At 40.1% G+C, this 25938-nt stretch overlaps 1 protein-coding gene across 6 annotated transcripts in view; it reads left to right on the top strand.

Annotated features, from left to right (window-relative positions):
• The window catches only part of dot1l (DOT1-like histone H3K79 methyltransferase), a 59445-nt gene that overhangs the window by 4735 nt on the left and 28772 nt on the right, over positions 1-25938 (top strand). For 5 of the 6 annotated variants that reach the window (XM_062038779.1, XM_062038781.1, XM_062038783.1 and 2 more), the window contains exons 2-22: positions 11204-11247; positions 11352-11426; positions 13861-13924; positions 14178-14406; positions 14491-14585; positions 18082-18144; positions 18212-18267; positions 18369-18448; positions 20218-20286; positions 20381-20487; positions 20717-20758; positions 20859-20954; positions 21038-21269; positions 21373-21486; positions 21571-21662; positions 21768-21869; positions 23969-24106; positions 24185-24310; positions 24382-24818; positions 24883-24973; positions 25065-25214. In XM_062038779.1, coding sequence (XP_061894763.1) covers positions 11204-11247; positions 11352-11426; positions 13861-13924; positions 14178-14406; positions 14491-14585; positions 18082-18144; positions 18212-18267; positions 18369-18448; positions 20218-20286; positions 20381-20487; positions 20717-20758; positions 20859-20954; positions 21038-21269; positions 21373-21486; positions 21571-21662; positions 21768-21869; positions 23969-24106; positions 24185-24310; positions 24382-24818; positions 24883-24973; positions 25065-25214 — 2502 coding nt within the window. The remainder of the gene's footprint in view (positions 1-11203; positions 11248-11351; positions 11427-13860; positions 13925-14177; positions 14407-14490; positions 14586-18081; positions 18145-18211; positions 18268-18368; positions 18449-20217; positions 20287-20380; positions 20488-20716; positions 20759-20858; positions 20955-21037; positions 21270-21372; positions 21487-21570; positions 21663-21767; positions 21870-23968; positions 24107-24184; positions 24311-24381; positions 24819-24882; positions 24974-25064; positions 25215-25938) is intronic. The other variant, XM_062038780.1, reaches the window with a different exon arrangement.

Below are 25938 nucleotides of genomic sequence, written 5' to 3'. Positions count from 1 at the left end.
ATCTGCTTACTTTCTCTTTTAACATTTTATATCTACACTTCTGTTAAAATGTAATAATCACTTATTCTTCTGTTGTTTGATACTTTACATTAGTTTTGGATGATACCACAAATTTAGGTATCAATCCGATACCAAGTAGTTATAGGGTTATACATTGGTCATACGCCCCTGTACTTGGTATCATTACAGTGGATGTTAGGTGTAGATCCACCAATGGCGTTTGAATACATTCAGGAACGGTGTCACCGCTACGGTGAAGCATGTTTAGCTATTCCTCGTCCTGCAGGGATGATACTTGTAAGAAACATACTTTATTTGTCGCCATGGAGGCGAGGATTAGTGATTTAGAAGTAGCTACAACACTGCAGACTGTGGATGGACTTAGACGCTAGCTAGCTAGCCATGTCTTAAAGCAGTGGTCCCCAACCACCGGGGCACGGCCCGGTACCGGTCCGCGGACCGATTGGTACCGGGACGCACAAGAAATAAAAAAATAAAAAATGTTTTTTTTAATTTTTTTTATTAAATCAACATAAAAAACACAATATATACATTATATATCAATATAGATCAATACAGTCTGCAGGTATACAGTCCGTAAGCACACATGATTGTATTTCTTTATGGAAAAAAGAATATATATATATTTTTATTTTTTTTAAATACACCCCCCCCCCCCGGCCGGTCCATGGGACAAATTTTCAAGCGTTGACCGGTCCGCAGCTACAAAAAGGTTGGGGACCACTGTCTTAAAGCACCTTTTCCTGGGGGTATTTCAGTGTTATAGCTTCACCTTCATCGTTAGTTTTAAGCCAAAATGCGTCCGTTCTCCCTTTTCTGTCTACACACTGTGTCTGCTTGTAAGTACTCCGTGATTGTGTGTTGCCGAACATGCTACTCTGCTCGTAAACCAGCAATGACACAACGTGACGACTACGACGGGGGCCGGGGAAGTGGTGGACCGGTACTTTTCAGAGGCGGTATAGTACAAAATATGATTCATTAGTATCGCGGTGCCATACTAATACCGGTATATCGTACAACCCTAGTTTGAACAGTAAGTGTTTGAATATAGGACAAAAAGACATTGTACTTACATGAATCAAATAAAGTATATTGCCAATTTAATAAACATTGTACTGATAAAAATATCAAAATATTGTTTTTTTATTTGTCGTTTCGTGCAGCGTTCTCTGCCAATGTTTGTCTTTGTTACATATGTTCTGCATGTTGATTAACTGGGAGGCTGGGAAAGGGCGGACGTAAGCGAAGAATATGGAGATTATTTGGTTCCCATGTGTGTTGAGTGATAGAAATAATGTAGTAACACAGTTCTATTTGTGTCTTGTTTGTTTTGGCGTCGGCTACGACCTACAGTGTAGGCTGGTAAACTTTTAATAACGGCCTGAGTCACTTCATTACAATATTTAATTTAGTGATTGTTTGGCGTACTATTAGATGGAGCCCATGTACCACAGTTTGAAAATCTCTGGTACAGTGGATCTTTGATTAGTGATTTTGCTGTACAGTCGTCCCGTGCTTATCCCGATAAATTGGGAACGGACATGGCCGCGTTAAACAGATTTCTGCAAAGTGGGGTTATTATTAATAAATAGGGATGCAACGATAAACGGTATTAATGATAACCACGGTAAAACTCTTGACGGTTAGTAATATTGTTTTAAATTTTAAAATTATTAAAAACTGCACTTTGATAAACTCACAGAGGGCCGCTAGCTTAAATGGCAACATGAATACAAAAGACCTCAACTTCTTTCCCCATTACGAAACAACATACTCAAACTTATAAAAACACATTTCTGTCTGAGTATAACTAAGCTATTCAATTGTGCACATTGAACCTGCAAGCTGTGCTCTCTTAGGTCAGAGTGATCAATCTATACACAGAGGATTATGACACAGAGGTGCGTTCAGTGGCCGCTGAAGAGAGTAGGATGCCAGAACACTTATTAGTGAAGCATAAGAAACACAAAACATTTAAAACTGTGAGCTTTCTAACAGTTGGTCTATACATTTTATTTTAATCAAATCAAAAGATTTCAGTATGTATATGGGGACAGCATGGCGCTTCACCCTTGCTCCTGATGGGTCGTGGTTAGGGCCTTGCATGGCAGCTCCCGCCATCAGTGTGTGTGTGTGTGTGTGTGTGTGTGTGTGTGTGTGTGTGTGTGTGTGTGTGTGTGTGTGTGTGTGTGTGTGTGTGTGTGTGTGTGTGTGTGTGTGTGTGTGTGTGTGTGTGTGTGTGTGTGTGTGTGTGTGTGTGTGTGTGAATGGGTGAAGGTGGAAATAGTGTCAAAGCGCTTTGAGTACCTTGAAGGTAGAAAAGCGCTATACCAGTACAACCCATTTATCATTTATTCTTTTTGAGCACATTTAACAATATCGCGACTATAATGATAACCGTGATATGAGATTTCCATATCATTACATCCCTATTAATAAATTGAGAATTTTCTTAGTTTGTAGGGATTTCCCAATCTGGGCTTTATGCTGTTGATTTCGATACCGATCATCCATTAGTGAGGTCACCTGATACCACTACGGTTACCGATCACATTTATTAACTGTAAATGTTTCAATTTATTTAAGGTCCACTATTAACAGTTTAACAATATTAACACAATATTTCAACTTTTTCCTTATTCCTTTTTATTACCAGAGTTTCCCCTTCAAGGGGAACTGACCTTTTCTTGGAATTTTGCCAAAAAGTCCTTATGAGAGACAAGACATGTTTTTTTTTTTGTGCATTCTAATTTGTAATAATCGGCTCGTTCAATGTGGCTAGCACTGATTGATTGAGACTTTTATTAGTAGATAGTACAGTACATATTCCGTACAATTGACCACTGAATGGTAACACCGAATACGTTTTTCAACTTGTTACGTTCACGTTAATCAATTCATGGTAAATGAATGGCAATGCAGCTAACGGGAGCGATCTATTCTGCCTGTGAATCACTTTAAAATTGCATCCCAAAACCGCCAACAATACTTAATTTACGTTTTGTTACCCGTATAATAACTAAGCTGTAGCGACATTGTTATTGTAAGAGCGAACACTGAGGTACTGTTTTTCTAAGTACACATCGCCTTGCGACGGCATTAGCCATAAGCTAGCGTCTGTGTCAGCAGCTGAATCACCGTTGAGTTTGTATTGCACAACACAATGCGATAGGACCTAACCTGTACTGACTGAAAAGCATGAAGAATCATATTACAGTATCTGTATTAGCCCCAAAAAATGAACACCATAACACACTCACGTATCAGTCTAGACTAGTTGTTGTTTCACTATCTTTCATGCATCTTACCGTCTATGACTCATTGAAGTCTTCTCACTGGAGAAGAAACGGAAAAGGAAGTGGTTGTCTTGAACGCAACATGCTTCTATTCACTATAAACTGTGGTGAGACAGTAAGCACTGACTGAAAAAAACTCAGAATTCTCAGAAAGCCTGAGCTGAGGTCGGGGGACTTCGTTCTGTACATTTCTTTCTCCTTTGCCTCCACTGTAAAAGTACGTGCATTACTGTAGTTGACATAATCAGCCACTGCCAGCTGCTTTATGGTGTAAATAGTTGACCCTCCCATTTCCACTCCCTCCTGCCTCACCCATTTCCTTTTGCTATGGTCTGGCATGGATAAACACGCAAGCATGACAGGAATTTAAGATACTGTCGGCCTGTGTCAGGTCACTAGCGTAGAATTAGAAACAGTCCTGTCCTGCTTGTGGAATGTCTACAGTTTGAAGCGTATTTGTGCAGAGGCTCCCCTGCTGCCTTCAAAGGGGCGGGAGACTTCCTCTCTCTTCCCTGCGTCCATATGGTCAACGCTCGGGCAGGATGGACGATGCCACTCCTCGGGCAGCAGTTAGGAAATACCATTAGAAAAACATATGCTTGTCAGCGTTTATAACCGATAATTCCACCCCAAATTCTGTATCCACACCCACGTGACATGGGCACAGTGATGAAAGTGTGTTCCAACGCACAAACGCAACTATTGTACAAGCTGACACACTCGTCCACTTTGTATGCCCACACACAACGATACCACATCAACAATGTCTCTCTGTGTAATGCAGTCGTAATTATAGTAGTATTACCGTTAATGCTAATTGCCGTGTGTAAACAAAAAGCGCGGCAAGTGCAACAGGTTTGATTTACACAGAGTGGAGCAACACAACATTTTAAAGCGCATTCAGAGGAAGATATAGCTGCTGAATGTTGACCGCTACTGTTGAGTTAATAAATCTACATTGGGAGGTTACTTGCATTCACAGCGGTTAATGTCGACTATAGGAGGCTCTGCGGTCAATTGAGCGGAGGCCTTTGTTAAATATTTTTTTTGTGTACAGTTTATTTTGTTGATGTGGAAGGTTGAAGGCAGTTCCTTCCAGGACACAATATTCTGAAACAGACCCCTTACAGGCCTACTGAAATGAATTTTTTTTATTTAAACGGGAATAGCAGATCCATTCTATGTGTCATACTTGATAATTTCGTGATATTGCCATATTTTTGCTGAAAAGATTTAGTAGAGAACATCGACGATAAAGTTTTGGTCACTGATAAAAAGCCTTGCCTGGACCGGAAGTAGCGTGATGTCACAGGTTGAAGGGCTCATCACATTTCCCCATTGTTTACAATGCAGCAAGAGCGATTCGGACCGAGAAAGCGACGATTACCCCATTAATTTGAGCTATGATGAAAGATTCGTGGATGAGGAACGTGAGAGTGAAGGACTAGAGTGCAGTGCAGGAGGTATCTTTTTTCGCTCTGACCGTAACTTAGGTACAAGCTGGCTCATTGGATTCCACACTTTCTCCTTTTTCTGTTGTGGATCACGGATTTGTATTTTAAACCACCTCGGATACTATATCCTCTTGAAAATGAGAGTCGAGAACGCAAAATGGACATTCACAGTGACTTTTGTCTCCACGACAATACATCGGCGAAGCTCTTTAGCTACGGAGCTAACGTGATAGCATGGGGCTTAAATGCAGATACAAACAAAATAAATAAACCCCTGACTGGAAGGATAGACAGAAAATCAACAATACTATTAAACCATGGACATGTAACTACACGGTTAATGCTTTCCAGCCTGGCGAAGCTTAACAATGCTGTTGCTAACGACGCCATTGAAGCTAACTTAGCTACGGGACCTCACTGAGCTAACGTGATAGCATCGGGCTTAAATGCAGATAGAAACAAAAGAAATAAACCCCTGACTGGAAGGATAGACAGAAAATCAACCATACTATTAAACCGTGGACATGTAACTACACGGTTAATGCTTTCCAGCCTGGCGAAGCTTAACAATGCTGTTGCTGACGACGCCATTGAAGCTAACTTAGCTACGGGACCTCGTCAAAGCTATGATAAAAACATTAGCGCTCCACCTACGCCAGCCCTCATCTGCTCATCAACACCCGTGCTCACCTGCGTTCCAGCCATGGACGGAGCGACGAAGGACTTCACCCGATCATAGATGCGGTCGGCGGCTAGCATCGGATAGCGCGTCTGCTATCCATCTCAAAGTCCTCCTGGTTGTGTTGCTGTAGTCCGCCGCTAATACACCGATCCCACCTACAGCTTTCTTCTTTGCAGTCTTCATTGTTCATTAAACAAATTGCAAAAGATTCACCAACCCAGATGTCCAGAATACTGTGGAATTTTGCGATCAAAACAGAGCTTAATTCCGTTTCAACCATTGACGTCACGCGCATACGTCATCATACATAGACGTTTTCAACCGGAAGTTTCGCGGGAAATTTAAAATTGCACTTTATAAGTTAACCCGGCCGTATTGGCATGTGTTGCAATGTTAAGATTTCATCATTGATATATAAACTATCAGACTGCGTGGTCGGTAGTAGTGGGTTTCAGTAGGCCTTTAGGAAATAATGGAAACATTTAAACATTCCTAACTGTTCAAAAAGAAGATAACAGTATACTATAGTAATAAATGAGTCATATTGTACTGATTAGCCAGAATAGCGGTGCATGTACCGCTTATGTTACTGTGCTGCTGACACATTAGAAGCTCCATTTTGTGCGTCTGTAATGGTCATCAATCTGTTCCTGTTTATCCAGGTAAAGCAGCATTGGAAAAACAGCCAATGAAAAAGCACTTGTTGAGTCAATGCAATTATTTCCACAAGTTTTGCTAGAGTGTTGCAAATTGTTTTGAAAGACACATTTTCTCCTCAGAAAATGTTCCAAATGAGAGGTTCCTCTGTGGGAGTTGCAGCCAACATTTGTTGTTTACGCACACACACCAAAACAAACGGCCATGTCAGGAGAGAGGTCCTTATGTCAACTGTGCCGAGATAGCAAGTGATATCACATTAGGGTGTCCTGCAGCATGACTCAGTTTTTAGTGGAAAAGATTAAGCTCCCTATAGTTGTTTATGACGCTGAGTTACAACCTCTGATTTCCACCATTTGCCAGTGAGGAGAGAGGAGAGTCTCCATTCGTCTCACACAGGTTTATTTTTAGCTCAGAGCTGGTGTTGCTGTGTGCCATTTTGTGCCATCACGTGACTGCCCTCTACATCCTATGCTCCAGCTGCATACCAACTAACCATTTCCTATGTTTTATTTATGCTGCATCGCGGCGGGGCGTCTATTTTTGTTGCCGTGTCGCTCTTACTTGTCAATTCATATTCTTCCGTGCCTTGCTGATAGAAATTAATTTCCCGCGCATATTTTGAACGTCATCCTTGAGTGTTGGCAGTGGATGTTTGTGCAAAAAGTGGCGGGCCGCAGCGAGCGGGAAGCTGGAGCCTGCGAGCTGTCAGCACAGGCCGCAAAACAGCTGACAAACAGTCGGCTTTCCATCCTCTCTGGCCACCTCTCCCTGCTTTCACTTCCCTTTGTTTGGCTTTCCTTTTTCCTCCATCTCTCATTCTTCTTCTTTAGCGATCCATGCACCAGAAACACTCCTTGGAAATTGCACTGGAGTCTGAGAAAAGGAAAGTGGGTCAGTGGGTCAGCTGAGGATACATGCTCACGCTGCCGCTGCGCTCTGTACAATTTGGGCGCCGTCACTGCCGCACAGCAGCCTTGGTGCGCTATGGCCGGGATCAGCTGTGATCCCTGCAGATGATGCAGTTTTATTAGGGTTTTCTGGGGTCAGCTGGGGAGCTATTTTAAACTATAAAACCATACCTCAGCGGCACTCACAGATTGCGACAGGTGCTTGTAGTCCGTAGATATTTTAAGAGTAAGTCGAGGCATGTGTTGATTGAGATTTGCTCCAAAGGTCGACCACAATTCAGGAGAGAACAAGAAGCCATGTTTTCTGCTAAGATAGCTTGATTGTAAAGTAGCAAAACAACAGACCTTAACAGAAGTGTAGCTTGAACTGCGTTACAGCAGAAAGTAACATATTTTCTGGACCATAAGGCGTGCCGGATTATTAAGCGCACTGCAAATGAATGGGTCTATTTAAAAAAAAAAAAAATATTTTTTCATATATTAGGCGCACTGGTGTATAGGGCGCATTAAAGAAGTCATATTATTATTATTTTTTTGTAAATGGAAAACACTTCCTTGTGGTCTACATAACATGTAATGGTGGTTCTTTGGTCAAAATGTTGCATAGATTATGTTTTACAGATCATCTTCAAGCCGCTTTCTGACAATCGCTTCCGGATGCGCCGTTTTGTGGGCAGTCTTATTTACGTGGCTCACCTTCGACAGCGTCTTCTCCCCGTCATCTTTGTTGTAGCGGTGTAGCGTGCAAGGACGGGAGTGGAAGAAGTGTCAAAAGATGGAGCTAACTGTTTTAATGAAATTCAGACTTTACTTAAATCAATAACGGAGCAGCATCTCTTCATCCAGAAACAACACAGGAAATGTGTCCCATGAAAAAACGTCCGACCGGAACGCTCTAATAACTAAAGTTCCGTGGGTGACTAATGTAAACTCACTCCGCAGGTATGTTTTAGCGCTTTCATGGTGAGTTTACTGACAGATATAAGTAAGAACTTTACACTACTTTATATTAGAAATGGCAATATCGGAGGATGAATGTCACATAACAGGAAAATAGAGAAAAAGAAGCTTATCGACTGGGGCGTCATTGCGGACGCGCGCAATTTTTCAGGATTTACGCAGGTCCCAAATACAGATTAACAGGTACCAGAAGGTAAGAAAAGTTGCTTTTGCATTATATTGTGAAACAAAACGGCAGATAATGTCTTACCTTATACACACACCATAATAATACTCGTATGTTTAATGCGCCGACAATCCATCAAGCGGTGCGGCTTCATAGCTTACCAAAGTCGTACTAAAACATTTTGATTGATTTTTGAGCGCCGTGTGTATTCTATATTTTCAATGACACATATAAAATGTTAGTGTTGTTTACTTGAGACCTGTCATACTGCAGCCTACACTTATCTCTTATGTTTGACTGCCATCTACTGGTCACACTTATCATTACACCATGTACAAGATAAAATAGCTTCGAGGTGGGTAAGCTCAACCAAACTTATTCCTTACATTCAAAGCACAGCGTTGTAAGGGCCACTGTCAAGTTTTGAGAGAAAAAAAAGGATTTTAAGTGCACCGTCCATCCATCCATCCATTTTCTACCGCTTATTCCCTTCGGGGTGGCGGGGGGCGCTGTAGCCTATCTCAGCTACAATCGGGCGGAAGGCGGGGTACACCCTGGACAAGTCGCCACCTCATCGCAGGGCTAAGTGCACCGTATAGTCCGGAAAATACTGTACCCAACATTAGCAAGTAGATTAATAAGACGGTCCAAATGTTTTGCCTCCAAGGCCAAAGTGAAAATATGCCATTGGGCCGTGGGCCAAGCACAGCGGTTTTAAATGTACAGTAGCACCACAAGTGTGGAGTTTAGCCCCATACCGGCATATATAAGGCACTGAAGATCACCACATTTTAAGGATGGCAACTAGTTAGCCTTGTGGACATGCCATCAATGAAGAAACCGGTGGGACAGATTTGGCCAGGTGTGCCACATTGGGTACACCTGGTTTAAAGAGGGAATAACGCAACTCCACCAAGAATGTTTTAATGTAGACTCATAGAATCATCATACTGCTGTGATTATATGCATCAAGTGTTAATTCAAGGCTAAGGCAAAATATCGAGATATATATCGTGTATCGTGACATGGCCTAAAAATATCGAGATATTAATAAAAGGCCATATCGCCCAGCCCTACTTTGACTTAAAATACTGGTAAAAAAAAATTGTCCAACTATGTATTGCACCAGGGCAGCACGGTGTTAGAGGGGTTAGTGTGTCTGCCTCACAAAACGAAGGTCCTGAGTAGTCGTGAGTTCAATCCCGGGCTCGGGATATTTCTGTGTGGAGTTTGCATGTTCTCCCCGTGACTGCGTGGGTTCCCTCCGGGTACTCCGGCTTCCTCCCACCTCCAAAGACATGCACCTGGGGATAGGTTGATTGGCAACACTAAATTGGCCCTAGTGTGTGAATGTGAGTGTGAATGTTGTCTGTCTATCTGTGTTGGCCCTGTGATGAGGTGGCGACTTGTCCAGGGTGTACCCCGCCTTCCGCCCGATTGTAGCTGAGATAGGCTCCAGCGACCCCGAAGGGAATAAGCTAGAGAAAATGGATGGATGGATGGATGTATTGCACCAATAAATGTGAGAATTTCTGCATTTAATTAACTAAATGTTACTGCATTTTATTTTACACAAAAAGCACAAACTCTGTGGCAGTAAACTAAGTGTAAAATGTAAAAAACGGTATTCAAAACTATTTAAGCAGGAAAAACTGATTTATTTGTTTTTCATATTGCTATTATTTAAAGTACCAGTAAAGTGGAAAAACAAGTTGACTTCCTATGCTTAATTGGGTTTCATTGTATCCATTAAACCATATCCAATCGTGTACATCATGATTAATTGTTCATATAAACAGGAAGATATGGACATCCTATTAGTCGTCATCAAAGTGATAGTAGACAATGTACAGTAAGCTGTCATTTTATTATGTTTGTAGTTTGTATTTCTTGTTTAGCACTTAGCAATACTGCTACATGATGCTTAGTGTTTCACTAAGGCTGGATTTGTTTAGCAGAGCTTCTAAAACTTGTAGCTCATCCTCCTTATACTCAGGATCTACATTATAAGGTTCTGGATCAAAATTTTGCCCAAAGTAAACGTTGTTGGCTCTCACAAAGTCTGCACGATTTGCATTGTTTTTGGTGATGAAGGGATCTGCGGTCCCTACCACTACGTCACGCGATGACGTGTCTGGCTTCCTCATTATCTCTCAAAATGGTTGGGAATCTCTGTGAGATTGATACTATTTTGGTCGTATCTGTTTATTCGCAAACGTTGGAAGTCTTTAGGTGTCATAAATTAGATATATATGACAATAGCTTCAATATAGAGGCAACTTGTTTTTCCACTCCACTGGTACTTTAAATGTATTGTTCTTACTATAATTTTTGTACTTGTTGTTTATTTGTTACCAATTAATAATTTGCTCTTTTAAATTTTATTAAAAGTTAGTTTTGGTAGTACAATAGATATTCATGATTTCAAATGATTTAATGATCGTATTATTAATCTTGATTTCAACACCAATCAAAATAATCGCAATAATTATTTTTGCCATAATCATCCAGTCCTATCCCTATACCATTATATATCGCGGCAGCACGTTCTCATTATTTACATGATATATATTTGCCATGGAGCTTGTCATTCTATTGATTTGTGGTGATGTTATCATACACTATTGGCAAGGAGCAATTCAATTACAGTGCAGGTTTAATGCTCTCGTAGCAACACTGAGCAGCAATAAGATTAATTTATTGTTCTATGGTTGACATCAAATTTATCCTCCTTTTCCATCACTGCTACTCTTCTGCAGCGGCATCACCAGAGTAGGTCTTAAGTTTGTTGCTATTTCTTTGCGTTGGACTTAAGAAGCGTCATCCATGTATAATGGTAAAAAAAGAAAGAAAAAAAGATCCCACTGTCATCGTAATGAAGTTATTTCCTGTTAAGTCCTTTAGTCATTAATTATGCGATAAACACATGATGAGGTGTATGTGTAATCCTATTGCCATCAGCCTGTGTGTTGTTATTAATGTATATTACTGCTTGACTGCTTTCTGTCATAATTTGAAGTTCTAGAAAGTTAATCACCTCTTTCCCTTGCCAGGATAAACACCATGATGCTGCTCAAGAAATCATCGAGACCATTCGGTAAGCAACGCCTGTGGACTCCTGACTCAATACTCCTCTGTTTTTTTTTATTGCCGTGTGACTGGTTTAGGTACAATAATGTGTGTGTATGTGTGTGGGTGCAGGTGGGTGTGCGAAGAGATTCCAGACCTCAAACTGGCAATGGAAAACTATGTACTCATCGACTACGACACCAAGTGGTGGGTCTCAAAATAACATACACGACTTCAAAGCATACAGTGATAGTCATTAGATGTATTTATTGCAGTGCTACCTCTGTTTTCTTCATTAATGCATTCCAAAGGGTCCATTTAAAAATTACAAGTCGTATGAAACATTTTTTCCCATAGGAAATAATGTAAATCCAATGAGTCCATTACACAGACCCAAAAATGTCATAAGAAAACACTTTTTAATTGATAATTATAGTTTTACATGCATAAATGAATGCAAAATATGTATAAATGACAAATGAAATGGATATATGAACACTTAGCATCACGTTTACCTTTTATTTTTTCAAACATCACTTTTGAGGGCGATAAGCAGCAAGGTAGGAGGGAAGGTGAATAAGCTTTGTAAACATTTTGTAATACAAGTTAAAGGCCTACTGAAATGATTTTTTTTAATTCAAACGGGAATAGCAGATTCATTCTGTGTGTCATACTTGATCATTTCGCGATATTGCCATATTTTTGATGAAAGGATTTAGTAGAGAAAATCGACAATAAAGTTCGCAACTTTTGCTCGCTGATAAAAAAAAGCCTTGCCTGTACCGGAAGTAGCGTGACGTCACAGGAGCTAGTATTCCTCACAATTCCCCATTGTTTACAATGGAGCGAGAGAGATTCGGACCGAGAAAGTGACGATTACCCCATTAATTTGAGCGAGGATGAAAGATTCGTAGATGAGGAACGTTACAGTGAAGGACTTGAGAGGCAGTGATGGACGTATCTTTTTTCGCTCTGACCGTAACTTAGGTACAAGCTGGCTCATTGGATTCCACACTCTCCTTTTTCTATTGTGGATCACGGATTTGTATTTTAAACCACCTCGGATACTATATCCTCTTGAAAATGAGAGTCGAGCACGCGAAATGGACATTTAAAGTGACTTTTATCTCCAAGACAATACATCGGTGACACACTTAGCTACTGAGCTAACGTGATAGCATCGTTCTCAAATGAAGATAGAAACAAAATAAATAAACCCCTGACTGGAAGGATAGACAGAAGACCAACAATACTATTAAACCATGTACATGTAACTACACGGTTAAAAATTCTCAGCCTGGTAAGGCTTAACTATGCTGTTGCTAACGACGCTGAGGCTAATTTAGCAACTTAGCAACCGGACCTCACAGAACTATGTACTCTCTCCTTTTTCTATTGTGGATCACGGATTTGTATTTTAAACCACCTCGAAAACTATATCCTCTTGAAAATGAGAGTCGAGCACGCGAAATGGACATTTAAAGTGACTTTTATCTCCAAGACAATACATCGGTGACACACTTAGCTACTGAGCTAACGTAATAGCATCGTTCTCAAATGGAGATAGAAACAAAATAAATAAACCCCTGACTGGAAGGATAGACAGAAGACCAACAATACTATTAAACCATGTACATGTAACTACACGGTTAAAAATTCTCAGCCTGGTAAGGCTTAAAAATGCTGTTGCTAACGACGCTAAGGCTAATTTAGCAACTTAGCAACCGGACCTCACAGAACTATGATAAAACATTAGCGCTCCACCTACGCCAGCCAGCCCTCATCTTCCCATCAACAGCCGTGCTCACCTGCGTTCCAGCGATCAACGGCGCGACGAAGGACTTCATCCGTGGGTTTGGCGGCAAGCATCGGCTAGGCGTAGTAAGTAGTCCTTGTTGTGTTGCTGTAAGTATTGTACTTAGCCGCTAAGACACCGATCGATCCCACCTACAACAATCTTCTTACTTGCAGCCTCCATTGTTCATTAAACAAATTGCAAAAGATTCACCAACACAGATGTCCAGAATACTGTGGAATTTTGTCGAAGAAAACAAGAGGCTTTTCTATCGGGTCCGATGGGGTCCAACCACTTCCGTTGCTTTTGTGACGTCACGCGCATAAATCATATCCAAAGGAGTTTTTCAACCGGAAGTGTGGCGGGAATTTTATAATTGCACTTTATAAGTTAACCCGGCCGTATTGGCATGTGTTGCAATGTTAAGATTTCATCATTGATATATAAACTATCAGACTGCGTGGTTGGTAGTAGTGGGTTTCAGTAGGCCTTTAAGATACATATTGCATATTCTCACAGTACAGTATTGGCTGTTTTTGTTTTGATAATAGTCATTTTATCATTTTTGGACACTGCTCGACTTCTCAGGATTTTGAAGACATTTTTCCCTACAGGAATTAATGAAGAGGGTCAAACGTCTCACCATCAAAATACTTTTGTGAACTGCAGTGGCATTTTCCAAATGACATTTTAACTTTCCCAAGTGTAAAAACAAGTTTAATTGGGATCAGTTTAGGCTGATCCTTAAGTGTCGCTCAATTTTCAGCGAAAAACATACAAAATACACGATAGAAGGAATGTGGATACAGTGTCACCAATTTGTGTTGTTGTTTTTAATTGTAATAGTTTTGAGAGTATGCAGAGACTGTGTGACAAATACAACAGGGCGATTGACAGCATTCACCAGCTGGTAAGCAGATGGATTTGAGTTATTAGTCAATAAAACTTGTAACAGAAAATAAATAATGTAACAGTACTATGTTCATGTCATATCTACAGTGTAATCTAAACCAACAATGTCATATTTGACAATATATGTGTCAATTTTTATTTTTTGTTGTACTGTAGTTGTTAACTTCTACACTTTAGAAAGTTTGAAAACAACATTTGTAATGTAAGGTCAGGTAATTCATAGAAATATGCTTTTTAATCCCATTTTAAAGTGGAAAGGGACCACTCAGCCCATGAAGCTGAACAAGCGACCTTCCAACGGGCTGTTGAGACACATCCTCCAGCAGGTATACAACCATTCGGTGACCGACCCGGAGAAGCTAAACAACTATGAGCCCTTCTCCCCGGAGGTGTACGGGGAGACGTCTTTCGACCTGGTGGCTCAAATCATCGGTGAGATGGAGATGATGGAGGATGACACCTTTGTTGATCTTGGCAGCGGTAAGTTTTTTGTACTACGGTGATGTTGTACAAATGTCCAATAAATGACGGAATTCTCATTTTTCGAGTGTTTTCTCTTTGCAGGCGTGGGCCAGGTGGTGCTGCAGGTTGCCGCAGCGACCAACTGTAAACACTACTATGGCGTGGAAAAGGCAGATATTCCAGCAACCTATGCAGAGGTAATTGTATTGATTTATTGCACAAATGTTACAGTACACACATCAATACATCAAACTTTTTTATAAAGCACTTTTCATGCACAGGCAAGTTGCACTTTACTACGGTCAAAAAAAGAAGAAAACACAAAAATGCACGCGCACACACAGCACTAATGATAACAAAATGTGGCATGGCACTGAAAAAAAACACAAATTATGCTAGACCCACTCGACGTCCATTGCATCCGGTCTCCCCTAGAGGGGGGGGGGGGGGGGGTGACCCACATCTGCGGTCCTCTCCAAGGTTTCTCATTGTCATTCTCATTGACATCCCACTGGGTTGAGTTTTTCCTTGCCCTTATGTGGGATCTGAACCGAGGATGTCATTGTGGCTTGTTCAGCCCTTTGAGACACTTGTGATTTAGGGCTATATAAATAAACATTGATGGATTGATTGAAATTAACATGATCTTGAAAACACACATACTGTACATTAGGGGTGTAACGGTACGTGTATTTGTATTGAACCGTTTCGGTACGGGGGTTTCGGTTCGGTTCGGAGGTGTACCGAACGAGATTCCACACGAACATATTAAGTAGCCAAAAGCTAAAGTGTTAACAAGCTGCTCCGCGTTCTGCCTATGTCCCTGTCGGTACTCTACACAGCACCCAGCATTGTCCCACCCACACAACCATCTGATTGATTACACACGGAGCGGTAACAGCCAATCAGCAGTGCGTATTCAGAGCGGTAACAACCAATCAGCAGTGCGTATTCAGAGCGCATGGAATCAGTACTCCAGCGTCGAGCAGGTAGGTGTTTAGCAGGTGAGCATAAGGCAGCGGACTCTCCCCAAATTATAATAAACACCTCCCAGTCAACTACTAGTAACATCACTATGAGCCCGTTGACCTTCTAGAAACCTAATCGGCAGCTCAGCTCGCTCGCAGTCCTGGCTTGAGGTGAAGGCTAATTAGCTTTTAGCGTAACGTTAGCTCATTTTGCGGTGTGCGTGTGCCTGTGTGTTACGGACAGCAAAGCCCTGTCTGTCTGTCATTTCACTTTACCTTTTTCTGTGTTGATTGAGCTGTGTTGAAGCAGCAAAAAAGGACATTATGTTAAATGAAGAGTTTCTGTCTCTGATAGTTGATATAATAATGTAAGTGCATCATAAAGCCTACATGAACTCCATGGTGTTCAGGGATGAATAGTCTCTCCTATTGCTATTGTACTATTTTTTCAGCTTTAGTTACATTAATCATTAGTAATGCAGCAGCCTAGTTTTGAATGGCAGGGTCCCTGCTATCACATGTTGATAAAAATATAATATTTACATAATAAAAATCAACTACAGGCTTCCCAAATGCTGTAATAAATTAAGCATGATGAGTTGACTTGAAACTGTTTAATGTTGCACTTTTTATATGTAGAAGAAAAGTTTTGTCATTGTATTTAATCTGAGCAACAACTTGAGGCAGTTTAATGTGGATTAACGTTGGCAGAATTATTATAGTGTTCCCAATGTTAAAAGGATAAAGCCATTGTTTACAAATTTGGTAAATAAATATCAAAAAAATATATATTTTGTTGTTTTCTTACTGTACCGAAAATGAACCGAACCGTGACCTCTAAACCTAGGTACGTACCGAACCGAAATTTTTGTGTACCGTTACACCCCTACTGTACATATAAAAGCACATAATCATACATACACTCATGCATATATTCACGTTTCATTAAACATATGTTAACGTTGTTCCCCTGGGGAAAACTGGATAACACATGGCACACTGACAATGCTTAACCTATTGTTGCTATAACAATCTACAAGGTTAATACAGTTCGCTTCTCTTTCTTCCCCTCCATTTATCTGCTTTTTTTTGTATTTCATGTTATCATTACATATATGCACTGTTGCGTTTGAAACAACTGTATTGTTGATAATAGAAGTAATTATTGTTATTATTTATTATCAATAGGGCTATTTCTATTGGTATTTGTATTGCTCCATTGGTAGTGTAATAATTTTCATTGTCATTTCTGTGTTATTAATATTTACTTCACTAACTGCTTCTTTGCTATATCACTTTTACCATCATATTTTTACATATCGCATTTGCTGGTGCTGTTCTGTTGTTGTTGTTGTTGTCTCTCGGTTTTATCCCCCTCTTGTCCCGGCAATTTCCCCCTCTGTCTTCCTTTTTTTTCTCTTTCTATCCCTTCGTGCTCCGGTCAGGCTGCACTAAACATTCAAATAAATCCATTTAATAAAGTCAAATACAAATAAGGCAACAAGAGAAGTAACCCACACTTTTCTTTTGTAAAGTAAATCTGTACAGAAAATATGGGCATCTACATCAACAATATGATTTTCCTCAGGAGCTGGAAAGGACAAAAAAAATGAAAATAATATAAATCATATTTTAGAATATAAATAATATAAATTATTAAAAACATAAAATATTGGGAATAATACTAATAATAGTAAGCCATAAAACAGAAAATTAAAAAATTTAATTAAGAACCTAGAAGTCTAGTTTAAATTGGTCAATAAAAAGCCTGATTAAAAAGGTGTGCCTCTAACTTTTTTTTTTTTTTTAAATACATTTCAACAGTCTCTGCAGGCTGGTACACAGGTGGAGGACATAGTGGCTAAATGCCGCCTCACCGTAGGTCTTTTTTTAGTTTTTATTTGGTAAAGATAACAGGCCCGTGCCAGAGGACCTAAATATCCTCAGGGCTTGATATTGTAAAAGCAAGTCAAATAGATACAAAGCCATTAAGACATTTAAAAACTAATAATAGAGCTTTAAAATCGACCCTGAAGCAGATGGGGAGACTTAAAAACTGGTGCAATGTGCTCCTGCCCTCTGGTCCTCGTCAGTACGCGTGCACCTGAGATTTGCAATAATTGTAGATTTCTAATACTCTTTTTGGGTAGACCAGAAAGCAGAGCATTACAATAGTCTAAGCGATAGGAGATAAAAGCATGCATTAACACCTCTTGAGAAAGAAACGGGCTGTTGTTACTGTAAGATGACAAAAAACTATTTTTGATATGTAGGATAAAAATCAGCTCAGTGTCAAAAATCAAGTTCAGAATTTTTATGGATCGTGTTGGTTTAAAATCTCGTAATTTTTGTTATAGAGACTCTTTCTGGCCTTCAGTACCTACATCTCTGTTTTGTCCTGTTTGAGCTGTAAGAAATTCACAGCAGTCCATAAAATGCAGTTAAAAAGGGTATCTGACAACTGTGTCATCAGGGGACACGGCAATATCCAACTGTGTATCATCAGCGCAACTGTGGACAATGTGTCCCTTAATGACTTCCCCAAGAAGCAAGATTAAAAAGAATGGGGCCTAAAATTGAGCATTGGGGAATCCCACACCTAATTTCATTGGTAAAACAATAAACCATTGGAAGATGCCCTGTTTCGATGGGAGACCTTGTGGTCGTCTACGGCCATGCATCTGCTTAATTTGGTTGTTTGCTAATGTTAGTGCTCTTTCTTCAGACCATGGACAAAGAGTTTAAAAAGTGGATGAAATGGTACGGGAAGAAACACGGGGAATACACAGTAAGTTTAACAATAAGCACAGTAACAATGGTCAGTGCTCCAAAAATTCAACGTTTTTCATTTTCAGCTGGAGAGGGGAGATTTTCTGTCTGAAGAATGGAAAGAACGAATTGCCAACACAAGGTTAGGATTGACAACAGATTGAAACACTCCTCCTTATGCATTTTCATCCTTGTATGACCTTTTTCTCTTACATTGTGCTAAAATCTTCACATGTCTTCCAGTATTATTTTCGTGAATAACTTTGCCTTCGGGCCCGAGGTGGATCACCAGCTGAAGGAACGTTTTGCAAACATGAAGGAAGGTCAGTGTATTCCGTCACTGCATACAGCAGGTGTGGCCAAAGTGCGGCCTGCAGCTCAGTTTTTTATTAGCATGTGACACAGTCCAAAAAATAAACACACCCCCGATTAGAACATTACACAAAAAAACTAAAACAAAGAAAACATTTATTGGGCCAAATCCTCCTAAAAAAGGACCTGAAAACCAGAATGGCCAACGACCTCTGCGGCTGATTGTATATAATCTTTGATGATTACAAAAAAGTTTTATTTAGTTGGCAAAATAATAATATTAGTAAAGAATAATAATTACAACTAAAACTCACTTGTTTGCGCTGGCATTTAACACATGCTGAGCTGGACATTTTTATTTTTATTATTTATGACTTTTTACTATTTTTATGGATATTCCTTATTTTATTTCTAATGTGTTTTGCCATTTTATTGTTTGGTTCGTTTAGCTGTATATTTATAGCCTTGTCTGTACTTATTTTTGATTTTCATTAAAAAAATTAAAAAATTGTACTGCACTTTGGGTCAGTAGTGGCTATTTGTAAACTTATGCTACATGGAAATTGATTATTCCGCGAAAACACGTTTTTAAACATTTATTTGCGACAAAAGAGCAAGTATTTTTTTAAATTAAATAAATATTATAATTTGTCTATAAAATGAAAGTTAACTTTACCTCTGCATAACATTGGAAGCTTATTAACATTAAAGAAAACAACACACCTCATCTCCCACCGTGGTTACAGTGAAGCCAAGTAATAGATACGCTTCATCATATTCTGGTACGGCATTGCACCGCGCCCCCCCACAAGGACCCACCCCACTATTTGAGAAGGACTGCCTTAGCGGCAGGTACTCGCTGTTCCTCTTGCCTAAATGCTGCACTGAGTTGCAGGACAGGGCGACGATCAGGAGCACCGAAACAAGCTCGCTAGTTACCTAATCATTGAGCTATCTTATTTTTCGTTGCCTCCGTTCGCTCTTCGACCCACATTTACGGCTGTCCACTTTGGTAATCATATTTGGATGATTACAATCTGAACATTGTTAGTTCCAAATCAGTTGCACTTCTAGAGTATTTATTAGTAGCCAGCGAGAGCGTATATTTTTGACATGGCGGATTATAAACCCAGGTCAAAACACTGGAAGTAACTTACCTGAGGGGATGTGGCTACAAGATAGAGTTGCCAAATGGAAAACATTCTTTGCGTGCATGTTATAGAATTGTATATCATATGTTTTCAAATATAATAGTGATAGGAAATTGTCTACTCAAAAAAAAAAAGTGGTGCATTACAGTAAGTGTCAAAAAGAAGCCAAAAGAGGTTAGTAGATGAGAATGAATCTAAAGGTACAATCTAGTATAGAAATGCAATTGCAGGACATGTAGTCTTGATTTTCTAAATGTTCCTTCTGGGTTTGCGTGGTAGCTGTTTGTGTTGATAGAAATGTTCCCCTTTTGTTAAAAGGGTGCGTATATCCCTGATAATTAAAGCTTGACCTTGAAGATATTAAATATCTCAATGGGGTTGGACCAGCTATTACACTAATTGAGGATGTGGATGTTTTGTTCAGATAGTTTAGCATACATTGATTGACTTATTTGTTTTAGTGTATTTACTGTAGGAAAATAAAGTGGCCCAAGCGTCCTTCAATTTTTTTTGTAAGCAGCCCCACACTGGAAAAAGTTTGGACACCCTTGGCATATGGAATACACAGTTTAAAAAAATACATTCCTTCACATTGCATCAGCATTTAAAATAATCTGTATTTTTTTCAGGTGGAAAAATTGTATCCTCCAAACCATTTGCACCCTTGAATTTTCGAATAAACAGCCGAAATTTGAGTGGTAAGTGGTGCCAGATTTTGGTATTGCGGCCGACATTCAAATCTTAACAACCCAGTGATCTGCAGCCTTGATGTTCCTCTGTGTTCCTGTGTAGATATAGGCACAATAATGCGTGTGGTGGAGCTCTCGCCACTGAGGGGCTCTGTGTCCTGGACTGGAAAGCCTGTTTCCTACTATTTGCATACCATAGACCGCACCATAGTAAGCACTATTTTAAATAGATACACCTATATAATCTTCTTTTAAAGGCTGTTAATATTAATTTATAATTTTATAGTCATTCACATTGACATCCCACTGGGTTGTGAGTTTTTCCTTGCCCTTATGTGGGCTCTGTACCGAGGATGTCGTTGTGGCTTTTGCAGCCCTTTGAGACACTTGTGATTTAGGGCTATATAAATAAACATTGATTGATTTCATTTCTTTTCAGCTTGAAAACTACTTTGCAAGTCTCAAAAATCCTAAACTCAGGGTAAGTCCTGGTCTTCACCTCTCCCCTGTTATAAATACGCTGCTGTAATTATTTTACATGGGTCAAACTCACACTAAATATTATTTCATTTTTCTTTCAGGAAGAGCAAGAGGTAGCTAGGCGACGTCAGCAGAAAGATACAAAGGACAGTAAAAGCAATAGTACCACGCCCACCAAAACTAAGGAACAAAACAAGGTAGGACCTACTGTATAATGGTCTTTTCCTAATATAATAGTTGTGTTGCTTATGTTTGAACGGATCTGCACGTGTACCCACAGCAGGACTCTGGTGGGGAGGAGGAGCAGCCTCCTTTGGTGACAGTGGTTAAGGCTGCCGCCAAACCCCGCCGAGCAAAGCTCATGTCCAAAGGTCGGAAGCTGAACAACAACAGCAACAACAAGAAGAGAGGTCGACCCAAGAAGGCAGCACCGGCTGTTGACAAAAACAAGAAGAACCAGAGCGCGTTGGATTTGCTGCATGCCAAGACCCTTTCTGCAGCACCCCCTCAGGGTCAGCGGACACAATACAACATTCGTTGTTTTTGCATGGGTTATGATATTGCTGTGATCGAGTGTGTGTTTGGCTTTGAAACTCTTGCTTTTTGATTGTGCAGATGCATACCTGCAACCACGGAGCCCCTTTTATCAACTACCTCCTAAAGTTCAGCACTATCCAGCCAATCAACTGTTGCTGAGCCCAACTCCTCCTGGTCTGCAAAATCTGCTCGGTGAGCCCACGAGAACCAACTGGGATGGATGAGGGAACCAGAACACAATGTTAACTATATGTCACCCACATGTTTTGTTGACAGATAACTTTAAAGTTCAATACCTCCAGTTTATGGCCTACATGAAGACTCCGCAGTACTGCTCCAACCTGCAGCAGCTTTTAGAGCAGGAGAAGGTGAGCCGAAATGTTGCTATATTATTTGTCCTTGAAATAAATATGTTGCATTTTAGGCCTCAATCCTCAGTCTTATAGCCTGCATTCTCGCTTTTGTCAAAAAAGCAAAAACACAGGGATTTGTCTGGACAGGCAGAGCAGCTCCATTCCATCTGCCAGGCTCACAAGGACAAAATCAAAGGTCTCTTTCAGACCAAACTCGATGAGGTGAGAAACATCCTTAAAAGTCCCATATTAAAGTATTTTTCAACAACTTTAAATAGGTATTTATAAATGGTTGATTTATATAGGCTACTAAGGTAAAGTTTTGTACCTGACAAGTTTCGGCTATCTAGGGGACACCGCCATCCCACCACTTCAGGTGGGATGGAACAATCCATATAACACGTCACAGATGACGTCACGCTAACATCACGTGACACCTCTGATGAAGGCTGCAGAAGCAAGATAGCCGAAACTTGTCAGGTACAAAACATTACCTTACTAGCCTATATATATCAACCATTTATAAATACACATTAGTAGGCTAAATGAACCTCTTCAACATAAACTTTAAATAGGTTTCAGACCCCCCACAGTCATGTATTGTAGTTGTGTTGGCCAAAATCTAGCCTTGATTCTGGAATTTAGACATTTTTTTAAGTGCTTTTAGTAAGCCCCAACTGGTAAGCTGTTGCTTTGTGTCTGTAGTTTTAAAACTAATGAGCTGTGTTTATCCACGCTTGTCGCTAGGGAAAAAAAATACTGTTTTTACACGTACACTTTAACTATGCACTTGTCTTACGGAATAGATGCCATATATCACAAAAGGCAACAAAACATTAAATGGGGGAAAGGACATACATGTTGGCAACACAAGCATAGCTATGTGAGCTATAATGCTAACATTACACTCACATCAACATCAAAATATGATAACTTATTTGCAAAAAAAGAAGAAACCTGCAGATGTACAGATGGTTGTCTCGCTCTAGACATTGTTTTAAGATGCTTAGCGAAGCCTTTTTATTTTTAACACGATGCTGTCCTCCCTAAGCGACCAAGTGAGGGTGATAATACATTTTTGTCATGTTTGTCATATGCTTAAGAAGTAGCGATGTAACGGTATCAAATCTCACAGCATGATATTATCACTGTATTAAGGCCACGGTGCGATATTATTGCAGTATATGTTTAAAAATATATATATATACATTTAAAATGTTATAGTGTGTAAAATTAAGTGTGTAGAATGTTTACAATAAACACACACTGTAATTGAACACAAATATAATGCCAAAATGTTCAAATCATGCTTATTACTACAAACATAATAGTGCAGGAACATTGACTGTTTCAAGCAAATATTATAAAGAAAAAAACACTTACAGTTGCTTGTCTTTAAAGTGACAATGTAAACATCCAGTGTAACACAATCATGTTCCCTTTCGTGTCTTTCAACTTTTACTTTGGACAAGCAGTGTCCTCCACAGTGGACATGTTTACATTAGTCTGGAATATGTTGTTTTTCAGAACAGTTAACTAACAATTTAACTTTTAATAATGTAAATACCCCATAAACTGATGTTTGACTTCGCTGTCTTCAAATATCTTTCCCGGATCACAGTTTATGAGAAGGCGACATATCCAGGGTGTAAGCTGCAGGCTCCAGCCCCCCTTTAACATCCAGAGAAACTAGCTGTAGAAACAAGGGTGGTGGGATTGAGGATTTATCAAATAGTTTTTCATTTTCCTCATATTTCCCACGTTTATCTCCGTGACCCATTGGCTCTGTGTCGCATTGGAAAAGCTTCAACTTCATACCTCCTCCAAATAGATTGTTTGCACCAGGGTTTGCTCGTCTGTTTGTTAGCAATATTACTCAAAGAGTTATGGATAGATTTTGATGACATTTTTCAGGAAATGTCCAAAAAAACAATTCCTCTCATCGACACACTTTACTTTCTGCTTACGGCGTTCCACGCACCCAGCATTGTGCCCTGCGCTGCGCAGAGGATTCTGGGAGATGTAGTTTATTATCAGACTCGCGCAACGCTAAAGCACCGGAAAGAAATACAAACCAAGTCTTTGTTTGATACCATCAGGGGTTAAGGTAGTTTTGTGAAGACTTTGAAACCGAAATATTGCCGTATCCACAAAACCGTTACACCGCTATTAGAAAGTAAAGTTAGCAAAATATGGGATGTTTAATACTGCAGCAAAGGCAGAAAGAACTTCTGAGTGGAACATCTTGCTTTGTGTTGTCTTTCTGTCATCAAGGACGGTCTTGTGTGTTGTTTAAACTTGACATTTTGAGTGTATTTCAGCTGGGAGTGAAAGCTCTCACTGTGGAGGACCTGCTGCAGGCTCAGAAGGAGATATCAGCTCATAACCATCAGCTGAAAGAGCAGACAAAACAGCTCGAGAGAGACATGGCTTTACTGAAAGACCACAGCCTGCTACTGGTACCTGCTGCCTGATTTTTTTAATAAAGCATCATCCTTCCAAATCTTGCCTTTTTAAAAAAAAATGTTTTTTTCTAGCTGAAGTCTCGATGTGAGGAACTGAAGCTAGATTGGGGCTCATTGTGTCTGGAAAATCTACTAAAGGAGAAGCAGGCCCTGCGGAGACAAATCTCTGAGAAGCAGAGGCACTGCTTAGAGTTGCAGGTATGGAGAGGACATTCTCATGCATTAAGACTATTGTTTAATTGCATAATGGCTCCCTCTGGTGTCTGCAGATCAGCATTGTAGAGCTGGAAAAAAGTCAAAGGCAGCAGGAGCTTCTTCAGCTCAAATCTTACAGCCCTCGTGAGGATTCACCTTATAGAAAGAACCCAGATGCCTGCTCCTCCGCAGACATGGACACCTCCAAGTTTGCCCTGTCTTCTGCCCAAGCTTTTAATGGCATCAGCCCAGAACGACCCATCAACGGCACCAGCTCGCCTTCTTTTGAGCGGCCAAGCACTAAGACTGAGATTCTTTCACGCTATCTCCCCATCTCTCCCGACCACGACATGGTGTCTGCCATGCCTGAAGCTCGGCAGAGACTGCAGATCTCCCACGCTCTTCCTGATTACACACGCTTCTCCCCAGCCAAAATTGCCTTGCGCAGGCATCTGAACCAGGAGCCCACGGCCTCTGGCCACCTGAGAGGCCTCGGGCTGCCCACACACAGGTCTGTACTGCTATAGTTTTTCAAGTGGATTAATTAAACCGCTTTAACTGCATCATTATTTCAGGATGGAAATGGGTGGCATGAACTCCCCTCTTGGAGCCAAGCAGAGCAGCCTGTCTCCTAATGCATCTGATACACAGAGGAACACTGAGAGGGTAGATGTTGGGCTCTTTCAATGTTTTGATGCTCTTTATTGTATTTATATATTTATACTGGATTTCGTATTTTAAACAATTCTCCATTCAGGGTGGAAAGGAGAAGAGTCCATCTGTTCAGGGAGAAAGCAGCATCAAAAGCCTTCCAATAAGTATTCCTCTGAGCACTGTCCACCCAAGCAAACTTCCAGTCAGCATTCCACTGGCCAGTGTTGTGTTGCCTAGTCGGGCTGAGAGGCTGGTGAGCATTGTCATCCCAGTGAAATGTTTTACTAGGCCTGGGCAGGGGCTGCAAGATTTTGAGAAAAAACCTGATTGCGATTCGATTTGCGATTTTTATATTTAATACACAAAGAAGCATAAAACTGCATAAATAATGGGTGAAAGAAGACACTTTAGACCAGGGGTGGGCAACCCAAAATGTTGAAAGAGCCATATTGGACCACAAATACAAAAAAGTAATCGGTCTGGAGCCGCAAAAAATCAAAAGACTTATATAAGTGTTATAATGTTGGCAACACATGATGTAAGTGGCTAATTAGCTATATTAGCCTACTATCAAAATGACTATGTGTCGCAGGCTGATGCAAATCTTCGTTGACAGAAATGTTGAAATGTAATATTTATTCTACACATTTTTACAACATTGGAAAACATTAGTAAAACTTCTCAGAGAGTGAGATAACTCCTGGAAATGACTGTCTTAGAATGACCAAAGGCATAGATGTGTGTGTCCAAGTTAAAGGAAACGTCTTCTTTTAATGGATTTATTACAATCTTTGCAAGCTCTGTAACGTTTGTTGTGGTCTGGAACAACATGGCACACTAACAACTATCAGAAATGCAGCCAATATTACATACAGATAATGTGTCATGAAACATACAAAAATAAACTAAATACACAGAGGAAATAAGTAAAGGAAATTAAATGAGATCAAATATACCTACAAATGAGGCATAATGAT

The sequence above is a fragment of the Entelurus aequoreus genome, linkage group LG27, assembly GCF_033978785.1.
Source record: "Entelurus aequoreus isolate RoL-2023_Sb linkage group LG27, RoL_Eaeq_v1.1, whole genome shotgun sequence".
Taxonomy (NCBI): domain Eukaryota; kingdom Metazoa; phylum Chordata; class Actinopteri; order Syngnathiformes; family Syngnathidae; genus Entelurus; species Entelurus aequoreus.
The sequence above is the reverse complement of the archived record's forward strand: the minus strand, read 5'-3'. Positions and strand labels throughout refer to the sequence as shown.